This window comes from Necator americanus, chromosome III (genome assembly GCF_031761385.1).
Source record: "Necator americanus strain Aroian chromosome III, whole genome shotgun sequence".
In the NCBI taxonomy this organism is placed as follows: Eukaryota; Metazoa; Nematoda; class Chromadorea; order Rhabditida; family Ancylostomatidae; genus Necator; species Necator americanus.
The window spans coordinates 12,212,890-12,238,452 of NC_087373.1; the positions used below are offsets into that span (position 1 = coordinate 12,212,890).

General features: G+C 37.1%; 1 protein-coding gene across 2 annotated transcripts; it reads right to left on the minus strand.

Annotated features, from left to right (window-relative positions):
- Positions 1 to 5,879: 5,879 nt before the first annotated feature.
- Positions 5,880 to 25,414, minus strand: RB195_009350 (uncharacterized protein; the record flags this gene model as incomplete). 2 transcript variants are annotated; one of them, XM_064189870.1, is made up of 12 exons in its annotated part: positions 5,880 to 6,037; positions 6,100 to 6,322; positions 6,418 to 6,510; positions 6,831 to 6,949; positions 7,010 to 7,208; positions 7,290 to 7,456; positions 7,960 to 8,118; positions 8,175 to 8,298; positions 8,425 to 8,517; positions 15,393 to 15,533; positions 21,383 to 21,577; positions 25,298 to 25,414. In XM_064189870.1, 12 exons carry the CDS (start codon positions 25,412 to 25,414, stop codon positions 5,880 to 5,882), a joined length of 1,788 nt encoding a protein of 595 aa, XP_064047453.1. The 2 variants fall into 2 exon arrangements, with proteins under 2 accessions (XP_064047453.1, XP_013300062.2); XM_013444608.2 differs by lacking the exon at positions 25,298 to 25,414.
- Positions 25,415 to 25,563: the final 149 nt, after the last annotated feature.

Here is a 25,563-nt window from a genome sequence, read left to right on the forward strand (position 1 = left end):
TTGGATGATGTAAACAGAATGGTCGTTTTGTTACGAGGAAAAGTTAAGAAGAAAGGACGTGACAATGGAAAAATAATCAAGAATTCAAACCATGGTGCTGTGCTGTGCCGTGCCGAACACACACACAATACATTCATACATACATACACACAATCAACATATGAAATCAAAAATGCAAAGAGCCCGCTATGAATATAAACAAAAAGGATTTTCAGCAATTTATTCATAATCGAATAGCTTTTTTGTCATAGAAGAAACTCATGCAACCGATCGATGTAATAACGATGTTGTTTTGATGAAAACAACGATATTAATGGATATATGGGACCCATGAAGACAAATCCATTAAATAAATAAGAACAGGCCTAGGCCTACTCTACGGTAAGATGAGACGAAGACTCAGTTTCACAATTCAGAATCCAAACTGGTGCAACCTTAGTGTAATACCATAAAGTTCATTTGATTAACTTCAATTCATCGATCAATTATCGATTCTAATTGATTTATTGGGTTTAAATGTCATAATTACTTTGAATTAGTCACTTGAGTGAACAATAACGACAGCGCATTCACCTTTTTTTTCGTTGTTGTTTCATTGCGTAAAAAATTGAGGGAAATGACTGAAACCGGTTCGAGAGCAAGAGCAAAACAAAATTACACGAAAAAAAAAGAATAAAAAATTTAAAAGATTAAATTATTCAATTGTACAACCCACCCAAATTTCTTTTGTATGTCGAGAACTATTCTTTCGTTGGTAAGTTATCAATAATAATACTTCTCAGAATTGGAATATTTCTTTATTCATCTTTGCTCTCTTTTTTTGAGCTGAACTGTCTTTACTGTACTAGTTCCTTTCAAATTGTTCCATAAGTCATAAGTTCAGTACAATGCAAACCAGTACAGTAATAACAATTTTAGAAAATTTTCAAAACTACGAAATATTGAATACTAATGTCGAACCATAGCGAATTATTCCAGGTTTTTTTTTTCTGGCAAGAAAATTCCCTTCAATGTTCGACTGTTGCCATTGACTAGTATAAAGCACGGTAATATAGTTTAGTCTTTTTCTCAAAGTTCCCTCAAAAAAGAAGTTTCCCCACTTTTTTTTTGCTCTTATTGACATAAGTTCCTGCATAAGACAAATATGTGCAGTTCTTATCAGGTTTTTCGGTCCACGCGTTGCATCATCACGTCCACTGCAACACAATTACGCTGACTGATACGATAGACGTAAAATTTGAAGGAAAAACTTTACCCATTTCTGTTTTACAGCAGTTCCGAAAAGGTTTTAATGGAGCTTTTTTTTAATGGTCTGTCCTTTTCAAAATTTCGTATTTATTGAACAGCAAAAAAAACTACCTGGGCTATTAGGAAATTAAAAGCTAAGAAAAGCTTGAAAGCTATGAAAACAGCAGTGCTTTACAGTTGTCCGAAGCTTTTAAGTATCATTTCCGTGAGATTATTAGATATTTAGATTTCTTAGACTTTTTTATAAGGATTTTTTAGGCTTTTTTTGCTTCTGTCCAATTTCCACCAATTATGTCTAATATGTTGTAGTAGATACACGTCCGGAGAACATCTACTCTACAAAAGTCGCGATGCGTCAACCTTGGAATGAAAGGTCTGGATTGTCTTGTTGTATGGAAAGATCGAGGGTTGCGGTTGACGAAAATGTTCGCCTTTGTGATGAAGATCTTCTTTATTCGATTCTAGCTATCCTTGAAAAACTTTCAGTACTGAGATGAGATCGGCAAGAACGTTTTTCGCACGATGGATACGTACCAAGCACGAAAAATTAGTGCAGATAAAATAATGGGCTGAGTAGAAGGCACTTATCAGGTGTGATAATGATAATTCTTTGAAGACATATCCATTCCTGCTCCATAAGCTCTCACAGAAAAATTATGTGAAAATAAAAATTATATAAAAATAAAATATAATTTACAAAATATTATGTGTACTGAAAGTCCAATGAATAAAGCTTAACGCAAAACCTGTCCCCAACAAATGTTTCCACTTGTTTTAATCATTTAGACTAGATTTGGTACAATTCTCCAACCAAATCATTTAATCCCTAATTCCTACATTAGATAAATGTTTTTCCTGGATTAAACTACATACATTGCGGACGCTAATAATCCTCAAAAAATAATCCTACTCCCCTGCATTAGTTATAATGATGCATTAGTTATAATGATGAATAGATTTGGGCTTTGACTTGAAAATCTCAAACTACCTCCAATATTTATCCTCTTTTTCTATGTTTATAAACAGAACTAGTCCCCTTCTTCCCCACATCATTTACTACGATAATTACTACTGTAAAGAAAAAAGAGGATAAAGTGTCGGCCTTAAACATTTCGGATGCGCCTACGTCGCATTCGAATTCAATTAAAAATTGTCTGGAGTGTACGGACGCATGAGCGACTTGTACAGTTACCGAGGACCACCCGATATATTAAGTCAGTGCCTTTATCATCTCAAAAATGATCTGTTACTGCCAAGTTATCGATCCTGGGATGTGAAGAAACTGTTACTGGCATGAGGCGGCGGTGATGAACCATGTAGATACTGCGGGATCTCCTAGCACTACGCTACAGCCAACCTCGCTAAATCCAAAAAAAAACAGAATAAATGGTCCGGTACGAAAGCCGTTAGGCCTCTATCGAATAGCTCCTTTCGGAAAATAGATGTGTGTGAAGAAAGCAACGACTATTGCTTTTCAGTAAACAGATGGAACCTTCGATTTATTTATTTTGTCCAGCTATGTAAAATTTAATGGTTAAATTTTTTGAAGCTAATTTTTTCGCGTCATTTTGATTTGGTGTCGTTCTAGAACTGGCTTCAATCATTTTGTCAGTCTGTTTCCGTTTTGATCTACATTGATCATGGACTGAAGTATAAAAATTATTTTGCAAATTAAAAGAAAACGTTCCAGAAAATTGGCGAAATCCAACGGCAGTGTCCACGTGGCACTCGGCGATATTCAGTCCCTAGTATATGAACACTACAAACTGCTTTGAGAAGGAAGACACCCGTGCACGAAAGCTCGAGCTCACTTCATGAAGATAACTTAATTAAAATGCAGTAAATTAAAAAACAAACCGAATAACAAGAATTGCTTTGACGCTCTGAAACGACATTTCTTTCGTAGAGGATGCAAATTATTATTTCTTCTTGTAAAAGAGCTTTTTTTCAAAACGTTTCCCTAGAACAATAAAGTCTCATCACAAAAAAAAATCACATCACTACTAAATCCGTCCAACGATACGGAGCAAGCTTCCAGACTTCTTTTCAACCGAGAAATAGAGAAAAATAACAACTTTGCAGTTTTTTACCTCCTCTGAAGAGAAGCCTTCTTTTACTTTTACCACCTCCATCTCCATAAATTTTCTTGAATTCATGAAGTCATAAATTATTAAAACGTGAATTGCGATAATAGCCTTTCGTTTGGAGCGTTCAGATAAAAATAAAAGAAAGGAGAATGACAGAGAAGTTAGAAAACGTCTACTTGCTATTTGCTCACTTTTTCCACCTGAAAACAGCCAAAGTAGTAGATCGTTGAGGTGGCTAACGAAGTTTCTGGAAAATCTTCTCTAATTTGATTTCTTAAATCACTTTCGTTTAAGCAACGAAGTTCACGTAAAACACTTAGAATCTCCACCAGAGAAAATCTGAACCTGTAGAAATGTGTATACGGAAGAATAAATTGCTCAGAGATCACTTTCACATAAAATTTAATTTCTAATTGCACTGGGTTTCAATCAATTTATCGTTGCAGAATGAACGGAACGTATTTTTTACACATATATTTCTTTGTTTTCTTTTTTTAATGGAATAATCAGGTATTTCAGTCAGAGGTGGGAACAATTCGTCCAGCTGCGTTAACTACCTACAATCGTTTACGTCATATCGTCAATTATCGCTACTGAACCACACCGCCTCTGCTGGATCTGAATTGAATTCTGATCCCGGCTCATGATAAGCCTGCTGTCACCTATATAATTTGTGTTCTTTTAACCTTGGGACCCTTGATCATCCCCTTACCTACTTTCTTATGTCCTTCTCTGTGCAGCAATGAAATATCTTTGTGACTTGTACAATAAGTGTTGGTGTTGGAATCCTTTAAACATCAATTGCTGGGAAGAAAGGGCTGAGAAAAAAAAAGAAAACAAAAATAAAGCTGACGTAAACATCAGAAGATGCATGAGCTTCCGAAAAATGGGCCTGAGCCCTGCCCAAAGCGGAACTGACACTGACTGTTGGTTGGTTGTCGAGTTTTTTTGCAGATAACTTTCCAGCAGAGCCCTCCTTCACTGCTACACCTTACGAAAATAAGTATAAACGTTTAATGGAGTGTAATGAAGCGTTCACAATGTACACTAAGTGTTTTTATTGCACGTAACTGGAGATAATAAAGACGCGGGAGATAGAGAGGTGAAGTGATGATGATGTGGTTTGTGCATGCGTGTATATACGTACGTACGTACGTATATGTACGCACGTATATGCGTCGTATGTGCGCGCGCGAAACAACAACAATACAAATATAACGTAAAACTGGGCATTGCCGAGAGCTCGAACAGACTAAAACATTCGCCGAGAAGACATCGTAAAAAAATATGTATAGAGAGCATAGAAAAAATATAACAATGGGAACAATAAAGTAATAAGTATGAGTCTGGTTAAAATCTGCCAATCTGAGATTTGATAAAGCCACAATTTTGTGGAAGACAATGCGGGCAATGCTACTAGCACGAGGGTTTGTTGATCGAAAAGAGCGAGAGAATGAGAGAAAGAGACTATAGTTTCCAAGTTTCTTCTACGATCTTTTTTCCGGAAATTCCATGGAAGAGGTAGATGTATATATAACTGGGTAGAATCCGTGCAGTAGTAGAAAAATGTCTGGAATTCTACACTTTTTTGATGCCTACAAGAAAGCAGACGGTATTGCCGTATCTTTGATAACTTGTATATCAAATATTTTAGAAAAAAAAAAGCTACTAAAGCAATGTCGACTACGGTTGAAAACTGTTTTCAAGTGGAAAACCGGTCAAAACACAAGTAAATAAGTGGATGGAATCTAAGAAAAAAAAAAGACTTCTATCCCATTACTCTCTTTATTCCTTTTTCCTGTTCGAAAGGAAGAGACTTAAAAGAAAATGTAATGTCAAAGTGGAAAAATAAAAGTTTAAGCATCCAGTGAGCAAATTGAATGCAAGTTCATTTGTGGTGAGGAACCAGTAAGATTGCCACAATCATGGATTTTTCCCAGAAATTTCTCGTTTTTGTTTTGGAATAGATCAAATCGATTGGTTCGATGTTCGAACACTGCACGGATTCACCCATTACTCTCACCTCTTCCGGTAAACCCGGTTTGTTACTGTGAGGAGAACATCACAGTGAACAAAACTGACTCATATGAAGTCTACTGCAACGTAGCGAGAACAACTTGAAATGTGTAGGAAATAGTAAAATCTGATGATACAAATAAGAATACTGTGGCGAAAAGATCTAGTACTGTATGTGTCAATATTACCGAATTTCGTGGCCGTTCATTTAGCACATACTTACGAGAGGAGCGCTTTCTTCTGTGGCATGTTGGGAGGAACACGTAAAAATCAAACAAACAATATACATAGTGACGAAAATGAGTGCGGAACAAAATATACGAGGAGGGGTGACAATTAAAAAGAGTAGAAAAAAAACTTCAACGAACAAAATGACGAGCTATACGTATATATGTATGGTGAAATGAATGAGATTTATAAAACACGCAAAATGCGCTAGAAAATGGAAAAAGAGAAAAAGTTATTAAACTTAGATAAGATTATTACGAAAATCTACGCACTACTACCTCAGCCATCGATGGCAACTACTCAATTCGAGGTGGCCGTGCCGGTGAGGTTCATTTCCTGATCATTATCTGCAGGTAGTTCACCCTCAATTACCCCGGAATTCTCATCTGAACATCCGAAAAGGCTGTTGAGGAATGGCAAATTCAGCTCTTTGATGCTAAGGATTTCTGGAGCACCAACTAAAACAGAAATATTTAGAAAACTAATTCAAAATCAAAGCCCAATCATGTCCGAAAATCACCTGTCGGTTGCATTTCCTCCTTCGGTTCTTCCGTTACGGCACCAACAGCAGGCGGTTCCTGTTTAATCTGTGAGTTCATGTTCATCATCATATGATGACTTAGAATATTCTGAGTCATCATGTCTGCCATAAATCCACCGCCAGTTAACGAATTGTTTAGACTATTCAGCTGATGTCGGCCCATATTCGAAAGACTGCCAGCGGGCAAGCCTAGCTCCATTTCCTTTAAATGGAAAAGGTTAAGCGAAGAACGTTTTGATTAGAAAAATAGACACGGCTGGAAAATCTACAGAGGAAAATAAGTAAAACCATACGAACTTTTTGCCTCTCAGCAATTCTTGACACCAGCTTCATCGCCCAGGTAAGCTTCAGTTTTACGTGGCCTCCGTGTTCCTCCAGTAGCCCTGGTGCCTAAAAAGGCGACTTTTGAAGAGTCAAAGAGGAAGAAAACAGAAAAATGAAGAGTTTTCATGAATTATGCTAATTAAATTTAAGGCTGTAATGACCACAACAAAGACATAAGAATAAAGCAGTGAAAAGAGATAGAGAGACAGACAGACAGAGACTGAGAGAGAAAACACGTCAAATAAAAAGTTCCTAATGCAGCTAATTTAAAAATAAAGTAATATGAGGAATAAAAAGTATGAAATAATAGAAGATAGAATTACTTCTATTAGCGCAAGCGTTAGAAAAAGAGCAGTATGATGTCACAAAACAAACAAAAACCGTACCTTCTCAAGGATGTATTGTTTAGCAATGATGAGCGCTTGTGATGCAGTCAAATGACCGTGTGGATCAGCTTGTTTAACCGTAACCATGTAATCCACAAGATCAGCGTCCAATTCATCACCTAAAAATAGATCCTTTTATTCTCTTTCGCCAAGCCTCTAACAAATAATCTAGAACGTACCAATCAATTTCGGTCGTCCTCGTCCTCGTCCTCGCAAGAAACCAGGAGATCCCGTCGCATGGGCTGCGTTCATTCGTATCATGTCCACCATAGCTGGCGTGAACATTCCTGAAGCGGCTTGGCCAGGTGGTGGTGCGGAAGCTGTTGCCGCTACAGCTGCTTGAGGTTGTGAGGAAGGTAGAGCGCTTGGAGTGGGAGGCTAAAAAATAATAAATATTGTGCAGCAATAAAAAAATTGAAAATCTTTTTCAAAAACTCAACTAAAGGATTTAAATCTGACCTGTTGAAGTACAGACATGGGATTATTGATGCTAGGGAGTGAGGCAGGATTCAGTTGAGATGGAGTAGGAATATTATTGTCTGGATTACACTGAACTTGAGCTACAACTTCAGCTTCTCCTTCCGATGATGGTCCAGGTGATGCGGTTACGGCGCCAGCAAGTATCGCTGAAATAGGCATTTTATGTGACAATATGAAGAGAGAGATGGATATGATACGCTAATAGCCGAACAGAAAATTTGTAGCCGAAGAGGAACGAAAGAAATGCGCCGAGAAGCTAATTCTATTTACGAGAAAAGCGGTTTCTGATCTTGTGGTTATAATAACAGTTGGGATCGAACGTGCGAAGATTAGTTCTAGTTACAATTGTGGCCACAGTATCCCACTACACACACAACAAGGACCCATTTCCAGCCGAACCAAAAGGCTGAAGGTCATAAAAATAAAATATATTTGCAAGAACTATTTTTTGAGAACGAATAAAACTAGGCTGAATTCATTCGAATCCGCACAAAACCTTAGTATTATGACTCAGAACTCAACTTTGGATTTTTGATTCAGTTTTGTGGGACATATGTATCACTCTGCTAATAGCGGAACAAAAACGTCTCCGCTCCCTTTCCCGCTCCTTTTCTTTTTTTGCGGTCAGTGAAACACCAAAACTACTCACTATTTCCATCTTTCTTTTGATAGTAAGTAGAAACAGGTGGTGGAATGCCGAATCGTTTCGCTGCAGCTGCGCCACCGTACGCTCTAGCGTATTCGGCTACAACTCTTCTGTCTGCAGGTGCAGCAGTGAGCTTTCCGCCACCAGGATGACCGGCGTATCCTGAAAATCATTCCTTTTTTGTGAATGTTCTGGAGATTTTGAACTAATTCATTTACCAGCTCCCATCCGTTGCGGTGGTGGAACGGGAGTTCGGTTCAACTTTGTCAAATCAGCTAAGCCTGACAACTGCTGTGGAGTCGCCCCGGGAAAAATCGCAGACAGCACATGCGACACCTCTTCCTAGAACGGACAAATCTACGGCTACATCTACAGTATCCCAATGCATATAATTTGCTTTTTTAGTATCATATAATGTAGTGGCTTGAATGTGCCGCCTTAGGCAAGCGTAATGAGGTGAAAATTGACCTTCGGCCGAGTGTCGTTCATCGAGTTGTGCTTTGGACCACATGTGTCGCACATGCATGGCGTCACATGCAACGAACGCATAATTCGAGTCATCTGAAATGAAGAATGTGAAAAAGTGCCAGCAGAAATTCCATACCTTCACACCACAGAAGAAAACGTAAGAACTCGACGAAGTTTTGTTGTAACAGTCATTTGTTCCTTATGAACGCAATTTTATACTGTTTGATTTTTTTACCGCAATTTTACCTATCCCAGCACAGAAAAAATCCATTAGTACAGTCAAAATTGGAATAAAAATTTGAGTGAGGAAGCTAATAACATTTCCCATCTCAGTGAGTACAGCCTCTAACACCATGGGTGTACTTTCGTTCTTTTTACCATAAGGCGAAAAAAAACATGGGAAGATGTTTTTTTTTCCCCAGGAACAACACTTCCACTCCGAGTTGTGTATTATATAAGACCCTTTCTGTAATGCCAACGAAGAAAACCAATCAGTTTGTATTTCAATTAACGAAAAAAAAATCGTGTTGTAGGCAGCGAGGTGGAAAAGTAAGGGGAAGGAGGGTGAATTTTACTTTTCACTTCCATGATTTCGAATTTTCTGGCGGCAAAACCTTACCACAATCGTTTATCATCTTTAGACTGGAAAAGATACGGTGTTCCCTGCCGATTCAATATTGAGACCGCAATTTGTCGGGATAAAGACGGCTACGAGCAGCTATCGATCGGATTACCAAAACCGACATCATAGCTACACATTGAACTGAGAACAACAGTTTACGAGAATGCTGATTGATGCTCAGAACATTCCTGGATGACTGAACCACCACTATCCTTAAGGATTGAACTGTACAAAAAAATTACAGATTCAATCAATGTCGCTCAAATATCTTTCGGGTTGTTCAACGATAATCTGCGCTTTATTTGCATTTTAAGTTTTACAATACGTTTCAAGCGATTTAGGACAAACCAAGGTATTTATTCTCATCCAGATAACCTTCGCATTAATCCTTTTTAGGGCCATGGACATGAAAAACACGAGAAATTCAATGTCTACAATCTATCAGACCCTCTCAAGGTGATTTGGTCTTCAGCCTTCAGACGACGAAGTTGATTAGGTGGAAGGGTGGTGGATGCATTAAATCTTTTAAACATGATTTGAAAAAAAAATGAATGGAAGAAATTCCAGAATGAGGTGAGGTATCATGTCAAGTTAAATGGAGTGGTCGATTCTCTCCCCTCCTCTTGAGCCAATAAAAAAAGAACCTCGTCCAACACTTCCATCAAAAAAAGGGAAAAATTATACCTCAAAAAGGAACAGTGAAAAGTGGCACTGAACGTGAAAAACGCTTTCATAATATCCTTACAGAAAAGCTTACAAAATTCTCTCAAAAGAAGCGAGAATCTAAGCAGTAGTGTGGGTTGAGTTTTTCACGATACCGATAAAGAACAAGACGGAGAAACTCATCAAATAAGTGGCAAAATCGCCGACTATCCGATGATCCCTAATGTACATCTTAAGTTCAAACGTTGGCTTAATTCTTGAACATTTCGCCGAGCGAAATCTTCTAATTATAGCCTCTGTTTGCGAGATGTATAATTTTCGTCTGCCTGTCTTTTTCCATTACCATTACCATGTACTTTTATCGCACTGTTATTAAAACATTTTTGTTTTTTCTTCTCTTCTAACGGAGTAATAAAACGTTACATGGACTATATTCGCATCATTTCGATGCGGTAATTTACTGGACCGGTATGACAGTAACCAATCAAGTCATACATAGGAAATAACTTCTTGCAAAACAAAAACATCCACTAATTCCTATGAAGTGGGAAATAGAAATATAGGTAGGTATGATTGTTGCTTGAATAAACAAAACTAGAGCAGTGCACCAGATTAAAACATCATTCATCCAGAAAGTTTTTAGTAAGCCATAGAAGCATTACGGCATAAAATGTGCGTTCGTTTTGTAGCAATTATTACTTTTTAAAAAAAAGCGTGTTATTTGGATAAAATTCTAGGAAGAACAACCAACTTCTTGATAGGTTTCTTTTCACAACATCCCATCCCCCATCCATTCGATACTACCATAACAGTGAAAGCAACAGTTTCCTTCAAAATTACAGTCCTATTTAAATTGCGAAAAAAAAAACTGAATTCATCACATTTTTGAAAGACCTTTTCTTGAAACACTTCTGTGGGGTTCGGTCAAAGGAAATCCAGCAGCATCAGGCTTTCTAAAACGTTTTGCCCTTAATTTTTCGAAAAATTAAATTTTCTGCTGCACAGTTCATACCTTGTTCTCCCTAACTCTTATTTATCACTGTTTTGACGTTTTGCTTTTACATTATAAAGGGAACGACTCTTCTCGTCGAAGTTTTCACGTTTCACTTGAAAATCGGGTAAGTTCAAGCCAGCAACCCTAACACTACTAACAAACAAACTGGGTATGAGTGGAAGTCGTCTTTTTTTTCATGAAATTACTTAATGTAGCGGAAAGTGAACAACATTAACTGAATCCAAGGAAATCAACAGTCCTCTCTTTGAAAACTCTTAAATTTTGTCCACTTCTGCATGCCCACCTTGCATGTGTCCGGCCTCAGTCATTCAATTCTCCTTTTCCATTATTTTCCTATACATTGCACAATTTAATTGCCTTATCTCTTTTAAAATTCATTTTTTCAATTACGAACGCTTCGCGTTAGCTGCCTAACAACCTAAGCATTCTGTCCACGATTTCATTGCCTTTTTATTATTTCGGCTCCCACATATAACGTGAACAGTTCTCAAGGTCTTTTCAGAACTGGACATTGCGTCTTCAAACCATTTTGCACTTTCCGGGCAGAAATCGCGCAATACTTCTCGCTCCCGAACAATTCCTAAATTCGTCCCCTTCCCCCATCCATTCGATACTACCCACCATCAGCATCACTCCAACACGAAAATGTTGTTTATAGTTGGTGGTGGAGGCTGTTGTCAATTATCGTTTCTTGCAATACTTTAAACCCTCGATCGATAACATTTATTAGTCGAAGAGCGAGATGAGAGACGCAGCGTACACGATGAGGCCGATGTTGGAGCAGGCGAGGATTGCAACGAAGGGTCTTTTGCTTTTCGTTGAAGAAACATTCGTTGCAATCGCGTCATAGCGTTGAAGTAACAAACGGACAAGCACATGGAGAGCCAATCAAAACTTCGTCTTCATCGAAAACAAGCTTCGCCGCTTGAAATAAGCAAAGCTAAATTAGATCTGCTTCGCAATTTCTCTTTTCTTGATAAGATTTCGAATTGCGATGTTATCGAATTCGCTGGGGCCTACGTTTAAAACAAAAGTCAACTGAAAATAACGTTTTTGTCATGGATTTCTAACTACAAGCCAATTTTAACCAAATAGTAAGCGTCCGTTAGTTGAAGAGACACTGCTCAGTAAACGTACTAACTAGTATTAACTGGTCCTCGCAAAAAGCAGTAAAGCTTCTTTTCAATTGCGGCAAAAAGACCTGAAAAAACATACAGAAAGGCATAGTGAGGTGTTTTGTGTGGAACAAATTTCGAATCATACGTCTCACATAATTGATAGACCTAATTTGTTAATTGCTGTTGTCCTCGCTCCGATCTTTGTTCTTTTGTGTTTCTTGCGAAATCCCAAACAGAAACTCTCTTCAAAGAGATTCTTAATTTGAGAAATTTCCTCGGAAACCCACATTAAGTTCCGCCAAACGAAGCACTTCTTTTATTTGTCCAATTCATCTGCTCCAACGGAACAAAAGTTGGCTAATTCAAAATCTTTTTTCTGTATTTCCTTTTTAGTGAACAACTCAGCGGTAAAAAAAACACTTTTACAAAAACAAAAATTAAAGCAGAATGCTTAGAATCAAGAAAGAAAACTAACTGCTTAACGTTCTTACGTCTCCAAAAAAATCAGGAACTAAAATCTACTGATTTGTTTTTTTAATCGCTCAGAAAAACCAAGAAAAACGTTGTAGTAACTGCTCCAAGCTCAATAATTGTACTTAAGTACTTTTCAATGATTTACATGTACCACTTATACTAACTTGGATTCATTGGCAGTTTCCCGAGGAAAGAATCGTGTAGGATCTATAAGGCTCCCTAGGAACGTTTTCTGAATCGAATTTGGCAGAATCCGCTCAACTTTCAAAAGAGAATTCAAGAACTATGCGGCAAGTGTCTTTTTTTTAGCGTTGCTACTCAAATTTTGAGATGTACACTCCTTGAAATAGTTTGACATTTGAGTTAAAAGACGATTAAATAGTTGAAAATCGTATTGTCCACCTGAATGGTCTTCAATCAGACCTCTACCCCTTAATTGTGAAAGAGTTTTGCCGTGAACGTTCGCCTCTAAAATGACAGACTCGGCATCGGAGTCGAAGTAGAAAAAAAACACTAAACGAAATATGAAAAGAATTGAATAGGCAAACGTGCACGAGGGATGTACGATTGCGATTTGGATCAAGGACATACAATTATTAATGAAATGAATGTCCACGCACTAGAATTACACTACAAAACGCTAAATCTCCTTAGAAGGGGCGCGCTCAGCGTTCAACCATAAAAATTAAAGTGCTCCCTCGTCAAAATTCATCCGATCGCGTTTGAATAGCTGCTCGCGCTTTACGATGCGAAAACAAAGACAAATGGCGATGTGCATACACAGTCCGGGTTTAAATGCAGACCCTTTACAGAGTGGGTAAACAACGAATATGAAAACTTTATAACCTTTAGGGCATTAGGACTTTATAGGCTTCATAATTACGCATTAAAAACATTAAAAACTTTAGCCAACCCCTATGAATAAGAAACTGTTCATTGTTGAGCGATTGAATTTTTGATCTTAAAGTGATAATTATAAATAACATCAGAGAATAGAACAAAATATTCATCTTTCGTTCAGAGAAAAAAAAAGAAAATTTGAAAAATGGCGACCAAATCCTGTTTTGTTGAAATGTTCAAAGAATGTTCATCGGGGTTCAGCCTTATTGTGTATTAAAACATATGATCCGGAAGCAATTGTAAACCACGATGGCACATTAATTTTCTCCTGGATCCTCTTAAAGGTTGCTTCACCCTAAACCTTCACCTCAACCACTAACTTTGAAAAACTCCTCGTACTCTAATTCTAGCAACTTGCTTTGTCTGAACAGTGGTTATGGATCTAAAATTCGGAACAATTTTTCACATTTTTTTTCCGTGGTTAATATAACATCAGGAGATATTCAGCATGGGGTCAGACATTTGAATAGTTAAATAGCGGATTTTTTTTCCAAGAATCGCAAACGCTTTCGCAGAAAACAAAGGGTAAAGGAGAAAAACAGAAAACATTCCCCTTTGTTTACAAAACCATCAAACTCGGATCTCCACAATAATCACGTCGCAGCAGTGACGGTTTTTTTTTACCGTTGAAGATCCACCGACTGTAAGTTCGCAAAAACTAGCTTAATGAAATAGAAAAAAGCGTATTCCTATGTGACTTCAGATTTATAAGATTTGGAAACTGCGTAAATAAATCTCGTTTCTCTTCCGAACTTGCGAATGGGTTTCGAATGGATTGTTCCATCTTTTGGCTAATTTTCACTTCATTACTCTTTTCTCATCGCAATTTTAGCATCTCTTCGAAAAAGCTCTCACAAAGATAGACATAACAATCAGTTAACTTGACAAACGAATTTCAAGAGTGACAAAAACAAATAGCATTTGCAGATAATTTTAAAAAATATGTAATCGAAAATGGCTTAACTAGGAGATTCTACAAATGTGACCAGCGTGCAAATTAATACGAAATTCATCTCATTTGCTGTACCACAAATCAGAATGAATAAACTAAACATAAACTCGTTTTGTTAGATTTTTTAAACGAAAAATTGTCACTTTTTTAGGGAATAACGAGGCTCCGTGGAGAAATAGCAGCCTAAATATTGAAATGTGGCGCATTTACAATCACATTTTCTTTTCATCGAATAGAGAAAATTGAAGAGTGCCATCCATATAGTGCATTCTTTTAAAGCCTCTTAAGTGAGAAAAAACGGTTCATTGGATAGATAATAAAATACATGAAATCTTCGATAGCCAGAGGCAGGAAAATTAACATTATAGGATAGGAAAAAATATATAAGACAGGAAAATTAACATTATAAGAAAGACAAAGAAATTACCATCATAAGACAAACTTCATGTATACATAACTCACAAATTACCTGTCTTGCTACTAAGAAAAAAGAAAATGATAACAGCTCTTCATATGTATTAATTTAAATGTTTAGACACTGTTGTATTCGAAACATATAGTTTTAACAACAGCATTATTAACCATGAAAAAAGTAATCGAGCTTTCCTTTCTCTCATTCATTTCAAAAATTCATTTTTTCAACATAATCTCCCTTTTTTTCGAAGACATTAGTCGCCTGATGATTTGACATCGCACTGACCTTTAAAAATCAACCCAAGTCCAATCTCCTCTCCGCACTCATCCCTTCAGCTGAACCTCCAGCGATTTTCAAACCTACAGCGCATGAGTCATTCATCGCGAGTGTTTCAACGTTTGGCCTGGGCCACACCTACTCCCCCTATAGCTATCCAAAGAGTGAAATTCGATTCGAATTGCTCGCTATAGTGGTGCGCGAATGAGCGAGAGAATGAATATGAGCAGCGACTGCCTCCATAGCGAATGGTTTCGAAATTGTGGCACTCAACGCAATCGTCTTTTCTAAATATTTCCCTTTGTACAAACAGAGACCGCGTACAAATCACTACAGTACGACCAGATACGACAATTGCGCACGCGATAATCTCACACCGATAAATTAGTGAGGCGGAAGCAAAGAAAATTTCGTACGACGTCAGCATATCCTCCTCATACCAGAGGGGCTCGGTACCACAGTTTTTCCAAAATCAGAAGTACGAAATCCGAAAAATCTTCAGATCCGAAGTAAAAATTTAAGCCTGTAATTACCTGATGGGATATGTAAACAAAGTTGTTCTTCAGTTCCGCCACTTCCTGTGACAATGACAGAGGCGTGACCTGTTGCTGTGAGGTGGAGTCGACGGTGGATCCATTTACCATCATCCCACTCATCGGATCATCGTCCAAATCCTGAAATCGTGCAAACATTTGCTCGTCAATCGCTACAGTGCACTTTCCGTTTAGAATGCTTAGGACGAAAAAAATACTTGCATGAAAAACATTCCCAGTAGTTTTTCTAGCTGATCTGTCCTTTAAAAAAAATTAAATGGATAAGAAAATAATCAGAACCCAAGAACACTCAGTGAACAAAAAAGCAGACTCAAAAATCGAAACAAATAGGTGAAGAAGAAAAAACACGATGCAAACTATGGTCTTGGAAGGCAGAGTTTAATTGATGTGAACTGGAAAACTGTTCCTTAGATATATTAAATTTATAAAATTGGCTGTTGCACGCTATTATGACATGCTTTCGCCGTACATAATTCAATTCATAACAATTCATAACATTTCATGAATTCTACAGGAAAAGCAGATCAGTGACGGTATGAAAACATCGAAAGAAAATAATGATCGAGGTGAAAAAAAAACGTGCTGAATCAATTTTCAATGAAACCATTTTCTACATCAATCCCTATTCTTGGTTATGTGTTGCTCATCGAAAGAAAGGCAATGTCACCAAAATCTCGAATAAGTGAGACCATAAATTGTGCAAGTGGAATTACATTTTTCATTGTCAAATCAAAACCAACCATTAACACTCCCATTATATACTGTATTAGAATTATAAAACAGAAGAATTTCGCGGGAAAATGTGCTGTTATTTAGAAATTCTAAAAGCACCCATTTGAACAATTCGCTGTATTTCCCGCACATTATTCGTAGTCATTTCCAATTGTCTTCAGATAAAAAAAAACCACATATTCGGTTTTCATATTCGCGCGAATCAAAACGCGTCCTCTACTGGGTAAGGAGAGAAGGAAGAGGTTATACATGTCAAGCGAGGAAATGGCGCGTGTTGCGGCACACGCATTGCGGTCGCCTGGTTGAAGAATTCTGGCACCGACTATGGACTGGTGAAAATTACTCAGGCGGTACTCACAAATTCGCAGCTCAGTAAGAAGGGAGGTTTTTCTTTTTCGAAAACATATCAGTACAAGAGCAGAGAAAGGAAAAGAAAATTGGACAAATTTCCTAGGATACGGGATTCTTACTACAATAAAAAAGCTAACCTTAGTTTCCACCGCCCATGAAAATTATACTAGTAAGTAGAGAATTATGCATTTCACACCACATGTATATTAAGACTGTTCATTTTTCTATGAACATGTAAATATGTATTTTTTTGTATTTACAACTTTTCTATAAACCATTTTTATATCTGTAGAAAAAAGAACTAAATCGATTTCCATTTGAAAACTATAAATAAAGAATTAAGAAACGTCTAGAAGTTAATAATTTCTGATGCAGTGGATTACTTCTAAGACACTGTAAGAAAAGAAGATTCAAATGATGTCATACATCGGTTTTATAGATGGAAATTCGTCCTTCCCACAGCTGCGGGAAAAAAATGTTTGATTCCAACATTTAAATTACTTTCATTTGCATATTTATTAATACAGCTACTTTTTCACGTTCTCTTTTACTTCAGTAACGGAATTATCTAAAAATTCGGTGGTGACACTGAAAACAGACACGTGTGTGTGTGAAATAAATGGTCCTCAAAAGAGTTCATAAGTGTTCGAGCGGTGAAGCGTTCAGTGTTAGGTTAGCGTAAGGCGAACCCCATAAATTTAATGCAAAAATTCGACTCCATTCGCTTTCCTAACCCTGAATTAAACCAGACATAATTCATTTTGTCGGCCGCTCGATTGAACTCTCTGACAAAGGGCAAATCGCTAAAACGCAATCTACAATTATTTCTCACACCACGCTGAGAAGATCTAGAGATACCAGATGGTCATGGGAGCACCAGGAGATGTTCGAGATGGCAGAGAACTCGTTTCGAAACTCAACATTTAACGAGCCGTATGCGAATCTCTTCCTAGAGTAAGAGAGGAGGACAAGATAGAAAATCGGATCTGAAATACACCGACAACACATTGAAACATCGTGCGCTGCATAATAACTATACATTAACATGAGTACATACATATATAAATCATGTTGAGGGGCGGTCATCGCTTTTTCGGTGCTGCGAGTGAGAGGACAAAATGAAACGGATGATGAGCGAAGAGAACAGGGTCGGATTAACCGGTACTACTCGGTACAACGTATTACGGTTATTTCCAACTAGTGTCGGAGGAAAAAAAATTTAGGGGACTTATTTCTAAAAAAGCCAAAATTATGTGAGATGAAAGAGAAAACGAGAAAAACAAGAACAGTGCCGAACCCACTTCCAATCCATAGAATCTGTGTTCGATCCAAATACACTTGGCAAGAAGCAAGAAGCAAAAAAAATCAGAAAGGAAAAAAATGAAAAGAGGAATAAATTGTTCCTCTGAGCTCTAGTCTCAATAGCTTGCTAAAAACACCTTGCATAAAACGAGTACATTTACATTCGGAATTCTACAATAAGATGAAATAATCAAACTAAACATAGAGCTAAAAATTCGTCAGAAAAAATGAAGACTTTTCCAGACCTCCAAAAAACATTCACACTAAAAAAATCATAATATTAATATTAGAAAAAAATCTATAAACTACTACGAACTAACCAGCGATATAAAAACTAAACAAAACAACTGGAAAACAACAAAAACCAAAAGAAAAAAAAACTTGGTTTCACGTTTCGTGCTACATATTGTAGGAAGGAACCAAGGCTGTTTTTACGTAAAAGATGTCTTGAAAAAAAAAAACAACTTTCAGAGCTTTAAAATCTGAAAAACTTTGCTTTCACAGAAACATTTTTAGAAACAACCAAGCCAAAATGGTGATTTCATCCAAGTCCTCGAAAAATACGTGACCAAAAATAAAAGGAACGTAGATAAATAAAATAAACAAAAACATGGCACTGAAAAAGTGTAAATAAAGAAAGTACAATGTTTTACGGCCCTGAGATTACGCAACAAGGAAGTTGTAACGGAAATAATTTTTCTGCTGTCATGCACTTGTCGAGTTTCTGCAAGTGAGCCACAAAAGCGAACACAAAGAAAAACGGAAACGCCCGAAATCTTTGAACGAAATGGAGGATCTTCATTTGGAAAAAAAGACTGCTTGTGCCAATCGTAATTACAGTAGTCAGTGGTCCATTTTCATTAATACCTTATGCAACTCTCTTGTTATCGGGTCAAATTGTGTTTTATAGTGCACGGATTGGAGATGAATGAATGATATACGCGCATGCACCGAAAGAAAAGTGCACAATCATAAATACGCATGTGTTCATTGGACCGAAAGGATTTTCTATTGTTTTTCAAACACAAAAAAATATTTCGATCCAAATCCTCAGATTCCAAACTGGTTGAAAATCACTGGATTTTATAGGAATTTGGTGAAAAAAAAATGTGGTCAGCAACTAGCAAATGTACAAACGTCATCATTAACCCCAAAGTTCCTTCAAAAAAAGTAACTTCGCAATTGAAATTAATTTGCAATTTGCAAGACATTTATGGCTTGCAAAGTTTTTTTTTACAATTAATAAGATCATTTCCGAACAAAAACTCCGCCTGTTAATATTTTTTGAGTTTCTAGAAACTTTTCGAAAAAAAAAAGAAATGTAAAGAAATGAAGCAGCAGATATACTGGGGCGTGTGACCCTCATCAGTACCAAATGTCCTAACCCTAAAACTAGAAATCAGATGAAAAGCAAAGCTAAAGGTACAAAGGTTACAAAGGTTTACAAAGGGGACGAACAACCTATGCAGTACTGCTTTCTGAAGTGCATTCTCATCTCCATTCTGTTTCCGTCTCCCCGCTCTCTCTCTTCCTCTATCGCTCTCGTTCCTTCCCTCTCTCTCGTTCAACACAATACAAACTATTATTATCGCAAATAGTTTGCACAAATATGAATCATGCCGCATTTATTCGTTATTGATGTAGAATGGTGATTCAGATTTATTGTGCTGCTCTCTCGATTAACAAATAGGCTAACAGCTGTACACTTTGCATACGTGCGCTACGCTAGGAAAACACAAATTTCCACTAGTTTTTTTTTCTTCGAACTGAAAAAAAGACCTCGTTCCTACACAAATCTGAATTTAAAATCTTTTCAATGAAATTTCACCCGATGACATGAAAATAACACGGCAGTTCGGTTTAATAGTGTAAAAGTGCCTAGTCAGAGCGAAAAAGTGCGCGTAGTCCCCAGACCAGTTCCAAAATGCCAACTACACATGAATATTGATCGCTAAATAAACCCTTTCAAACTGATTGACGGACGGATAGACGTATGAACCGTCGACTCCGCCGAACTGAGGCGGAAAATCCTGTTCGACGTTTGTCAGCTTTGCATTGCACATATGAGTACTGTATACCGATCGTCTTCATTTATACAAAACAACAGGTGGACAAAGTTGAAAAATAGATGAATGAGAACGGCAAGAAGTTCGAAGGACGTGCAGCGGCATCATGCCGTGATTTCGGGTAAGAAAAAACTCCAAAAAAAAAATAGTCAGACAGTCGTATGCCAAGGATACGCGAGCAGAACCTATGCTCTCAGAATAGTGAAAAATTGAGAATGTTTGGAAAATTAAGATTTGATGCCACTAACGGGAGGAAAACGGAACAAAAAGAATACTATTCAAGGGATTTTTCAATGTTCTTTAGATTCAAGGAGAATCTCCAGACTTGTCGCAAGAAAACAGCTAAGAAGAATTTTTGGCTGACGCTTTTGAAATAAGGTCCTATTGATACAAAAATCTTCGAGAAACGTTCATAGCTAAGCTCACAGAACTGATTGATTATCTGGAGCGCACATTAAAGTAAATAAAACGTGAAGAAACCGAACTTCTAGAAAGACGAACAAATCGGAAACAATCAACAAGAAGTCGAGATGGATGGATAAAAAAAAACTCAGACATGTCGCAAACCGAATTCTTCGCTAAATTTCAGGAGAAAATAGAAATACTGTAAAAAAAAGGAAACTGGAAGAATGAATTTAAATACACATAGGATAGATTAATCGGAGTGCTACAAAAGAGCGTATGAGAATACATGAAGTAGAATTCAGATGCTCTGAGCAACTTTGACAGCAATAAGTTTTGTTCAAAGCATAAGTTGTGTTAGTAGGCTTAAAGGAAAAAGAAAACAAAATCCAACGACGTAAACATTGAAAAATGAAAAAAGTACAAAAGTTCTCCTGTCTACACAAACATGATGTAAAAGTACAAAGTAATTTAAATGTCACTCCCTCCAATAACAACGTAGTAAATGTATTATTGAACGATACAATCAAAACTATCCGTTGACTTCCACTTTCTGTAGTCTGGAGCACCGTAAAACAAAATCCAGCCTTTCACAAAGTGGATAAATTTTGAAATCACAGCAATATGTGGGGGCATGACAATCTTACTGGAGCGAGCTTTTTTGATCAGGATTATGCATGTGTCATTTATTTGACTGATTCAATAAGTTCCAGTACCATGCTCGCAATATCTGTATGCACTAGTTCTCCAAAACAAAAGCAAAAAATGGTGACAGGTTAGGAAATAACATTAGCAAAAGAGAGGGTTATCAAACCCAAGTGTTTTAATGCAAATACGTGCACTTTCGAAAGGATAAAAAGGTAAATATTCATAAAAACATCAAAAGAATTTCTGTTTGTGACGAGGAGAATGTCATTATTTTCGGTATGTCTCGTTGGTAGTCAAAGCGAAAAAGTATCGTCGACCGTAGGAATCGTAGGAATTTCACACATTTCTAGCCACTACACCTTTTCTCGTTTAAAGGACGCGTGGAGGTCAAGTCGAATACAGTGTTTTTTCACTTGACTAAGTGACTCGTGTGTCACACATATAAGATTTTCAAAAACGAGGACTTGCCTGGTGCTGATCGTCTCCGCTCTGTGAGGGAGTGGCCGAGATCGACCTGTCAGTCGAGCACTGTCTATCTGTATCGCCAGCGTCGTTGCTCTCTCGGGCACCATTGAGAATACTAGCTGGATTGATCAGACCATTAAATCCGGCGGTGGTAATTACTGGTAAACTCGACATTTGCACATCCTCTTCCCGAAACATCTGAAAGTAGCCACTTTGAGTGTAGAAGCGAAAGAGCCGCTTGAAGAAAATGCGTCGCTTTCAAATTGAATTCGCAGATTAAAAAGACATAGAGGGACGAGGAGTGCGAAAGTGGAGAGGAAAGAAAGAGAGAGAGCGGAAGAGTGTGAGACGAAGGTCGTCGTACATAAAAATTCGAAGCGGAACTCGTCGATTTAGCTAAGAACGCAGGCAAATAAAAGACGACGTAAGAGGAATTCGTGAGCAGTTTGTATGAACAGAACAACGCCACATACGGGCGGATGAGGAGAACACACCGTAACGAAAAACAATTACAAAGACAAATAAAAAAAACGACGACGAATAACAAAATTCAATGAAATGGCGCCATAGAATTGTGAAATAGATGAGTGGAAAGAGCACATAAAAACATCGTTAAGAGGTAAATCATACGAAGAATGCAGGAAAAAAACCCTCATCAAAATATGTACGAGTTCAGCTGTGTCGAAATAATAGCCATTGAACATCTGGAATGTCACGTAATTAACATACTGAAGAAAGCTGTAGCTGCGAAATTTTGCCATAGTTTCTGGATTAATCCCACGCTCACTGAGTTGCCTAGTGACAGATAAAATGCACATTAAGTTTTGCAAACCATTAAGAAGTTATTCCTCTGAGTGCATGAAATAAGAAAAAGAAAGTGCAGCATTCAAGCACTTGACTGATGTAAATACGTCTAGACAGCAAAACCATACTTTTTTGTTCTTAATGTAATTTACATGCAAACTTTTTTTTTACAAAATGAATTCCTCTATGCACTCTTCGGCTTGTCCTATTAACAACAATTGGACGAAGTCGTTGACAAATATTTGACTTGAAAGCAGCATGTAAGTTCCATAAGAGAAGTATCCTCAAAAAATATTAGATAGGATCAGAAGGAGAAAATGAATAATAAAGTACAATAGTAGCTACAACAATTACGGTAGAAAATGAAAAAATATAAATTGTTTGTGTATGTGTCATCTTGCGCAACTGCGAGAACAAACACTGTAACTTGCATCATTCATACGTTTAGCACCATTACGCAACATTTTAGCCATTCAAACTTCTCGATTACTTACCGTATTCCCTTAAAAGGAGGAAAATTATTTCGAAAGCAGTAATGATAACGCTTGCAATTGTAATTGCATGACATTACCCACACAAGGCCATGACGATTAGATGCATTTAAATCTATCCAGATCTATTCTCTTTTTTCCGCACACATAGGGTTTTCTCAAGAGAATTGCTTGGCGGACGGAAACCGGAATTAAGCATTGAGCTCTAAAACATCAAGATAATCTAGAATCTTGCGTAGAAAATCATTAATTGGACGAGTTTTGACGCTATATAGATAAATAAGAAGGAAACTATTGATCATTTTTTACTTAAAAAAGCACTTACTTAGTTAACGTATTTGATTTGAGAACTACGACACCACAGGCGAACGGTTGAACTATCGACGATGAATCTTCGTTGTTCTTCAGGGAAACAATCTCATTACAATAAACTAAAGTACATGTATAAATTTCACTCTACCACAAAAAACGAAATTTCAAAGAATTCTCTTGTAATTCCCTTCTTTTAACATAGAATGATGTGCGCAATGCAGAAACCGGTTTAGCAAACAATTCAAATAGGGCTCCGAAGAAATGAGTGTACGCATCCTTCGTTACTTTGATAGCAGTTTTTTATGGCAGTGGCTATAGTGCAACAAAAAATACGAAATAAGATTTAAAAAAACGAAAACGTATGCAGAGGAGTTTTTCAAATCAAGAAAACGCACGTTACGCAATGACTAGAACAATCAATAGCTTTGTGGAGTCAGTTAACAAAGTACATTACGTATATATATATATATATATATATATATATATATATATATATGTATATATATATATATATATATATATATATATATGTATATATATATATATATATATATATATATATATAGATGAAGAAGATTCATATAAATGCTGAAACCCTCAATGCATGGTGAAATGAATACGATAACTAACCAGAAAACAAAGTGAACCTTTAATTGGAAAAATTTTACTGTTTTAGTAATTGCTAGCATTAAACGAGTAAAAAAGTGACTTCAATCACAGCAATTGTACGTTACTCTCCAAATGGTTAAAAATAGCTACTAAATATGTTACAAAAATTGTTGTAGGCGCTAGAAAAGCAGCGAGGAAAACAATCCACAAGGTGTGATGTTGAAGAAAAATGGCATTATTTTTGCTAACATAAAAATTAGTCATCAGTTCCCCGTGGAAGCACATTACAATTCCAAATAAATTCTTTCTTTCTAAACCTAAACAGAGTGGGTAACGTAGCCCTGGCAAATTTTAACAACATTCTAGGACATCTGGAAATTTCCATTGGTAAGAAACTATCGTGTCCAACTGAAAAAACTGCGTTACACTCACACTACATAGTTACGTCAAACTCATGCTACATAGTTATCAACGCTTTATCAAAGCAACACGAGATATAGAATAGACTTCACCTCAAGAAAAAAGATGATATTAAAGCAGACTGGATTAAGCTGAAGAATTCCAAGAAACAGACCGAATAGGGCACAAATAAGCAATGAAATTAACATGAACTAAACGGCAAAATGGAACTCTCATTTCATAACACAAGCAAATAGCGAAATCTGCAAACGAAGCGAGTCATTTCAAGTGCTTGAAAAACCAAGTGCTCTCTGGAAATTAGTCACATGATAGATAAACGTATTTTCAAATAAAAATGAAATGACGCAAAGACGAATCGTTTGGCCACGTAAAAAAGGAAAGAATTTTAGAACTAGAAGAGGTGGAAAGCGATGAAATCGCAGCGCAACAACCTGTTATTTTGCTACTAGCATTGTTGTTTACATCGATGTTGTAAAGATAGAAGAGTGAAGACTGACTACTTTTAATGAAAGAAAAGAAACAATTTCATGGTAAACATCAAAAGATCTTAAGGGGAATCTTCTTTGAATGAGAATAAAACGAAAACAATCCCATTATTGTAACGAAACAATCCTAAAATTATCGAAGAGTGCATTCATGTGATCAAAAATTTCACATTTAAAGAGTGTTGTTTAGTTCCCACCACGAGACTACTTTAATACAAGGAATGGTAACTGCGACTGAACGAAGGTTTCAAGTACTCAAAGTGAGAAAACAAGAACAAAACAATATTTCGACAAGAAAAAGCAGTTGCTGTTTAGACTATTTACATTAAGAAAGCTATTTTGATTTCCAATTAGAAAAAAACGAACGTAAACCAGAAACCAGCTGGAAAACATCAAGAAGGTCCAGTACGTGTCAAGGTATAATCAATGTTAGACAAAAGTACAGAACTCGTTTTGTATTTCTGGGATCCTCCTGATATTAAAAAGATTGAAATTAGCTTTACAGTACCAAATAAAAAGCTAAAGAGGAATAAGAAAGTTTGTTCGCAAATTGTTTTGAGCAGCAACAAATAATTCTGAACAGTATGAGATCAAAAATCTCAGCGAATGCACATGACGACGAAAATCAACAAACTTTAATACGGGAAACCAAAGGCCGGCACTAAAACAACTTTGAACTTATAGAAACAAAAAGAACGCGGAACATTTACCGAAACTAAGAACTGTAGCAACCTTGTTCCTTTACCAGAAAAATTACTGTACGACAGAGAAAAATATACTGGAAGAAGCGAACTAACCTTACGCGAAAGATCGTAAGTTATGCGGGGGCGGAGCGCGGGTTGCCGGAAGGTGCTGATCGTTTTGGTCGGGGGCCACACACACACACAAACTCGAATCAAATTTGGCGCGCTCATGTGGTGCACACACACGCACGCTCACACAAGGACAGTTGGGCGGTGGCGATCGGCGCGGTCGTTGAGTCCAACGACGAAGCCGAGGCGAGAGAGCACGGCCGGCACGGAGCACGCAGACGACGCGAAGAAACCGATGCACTGAACTGACC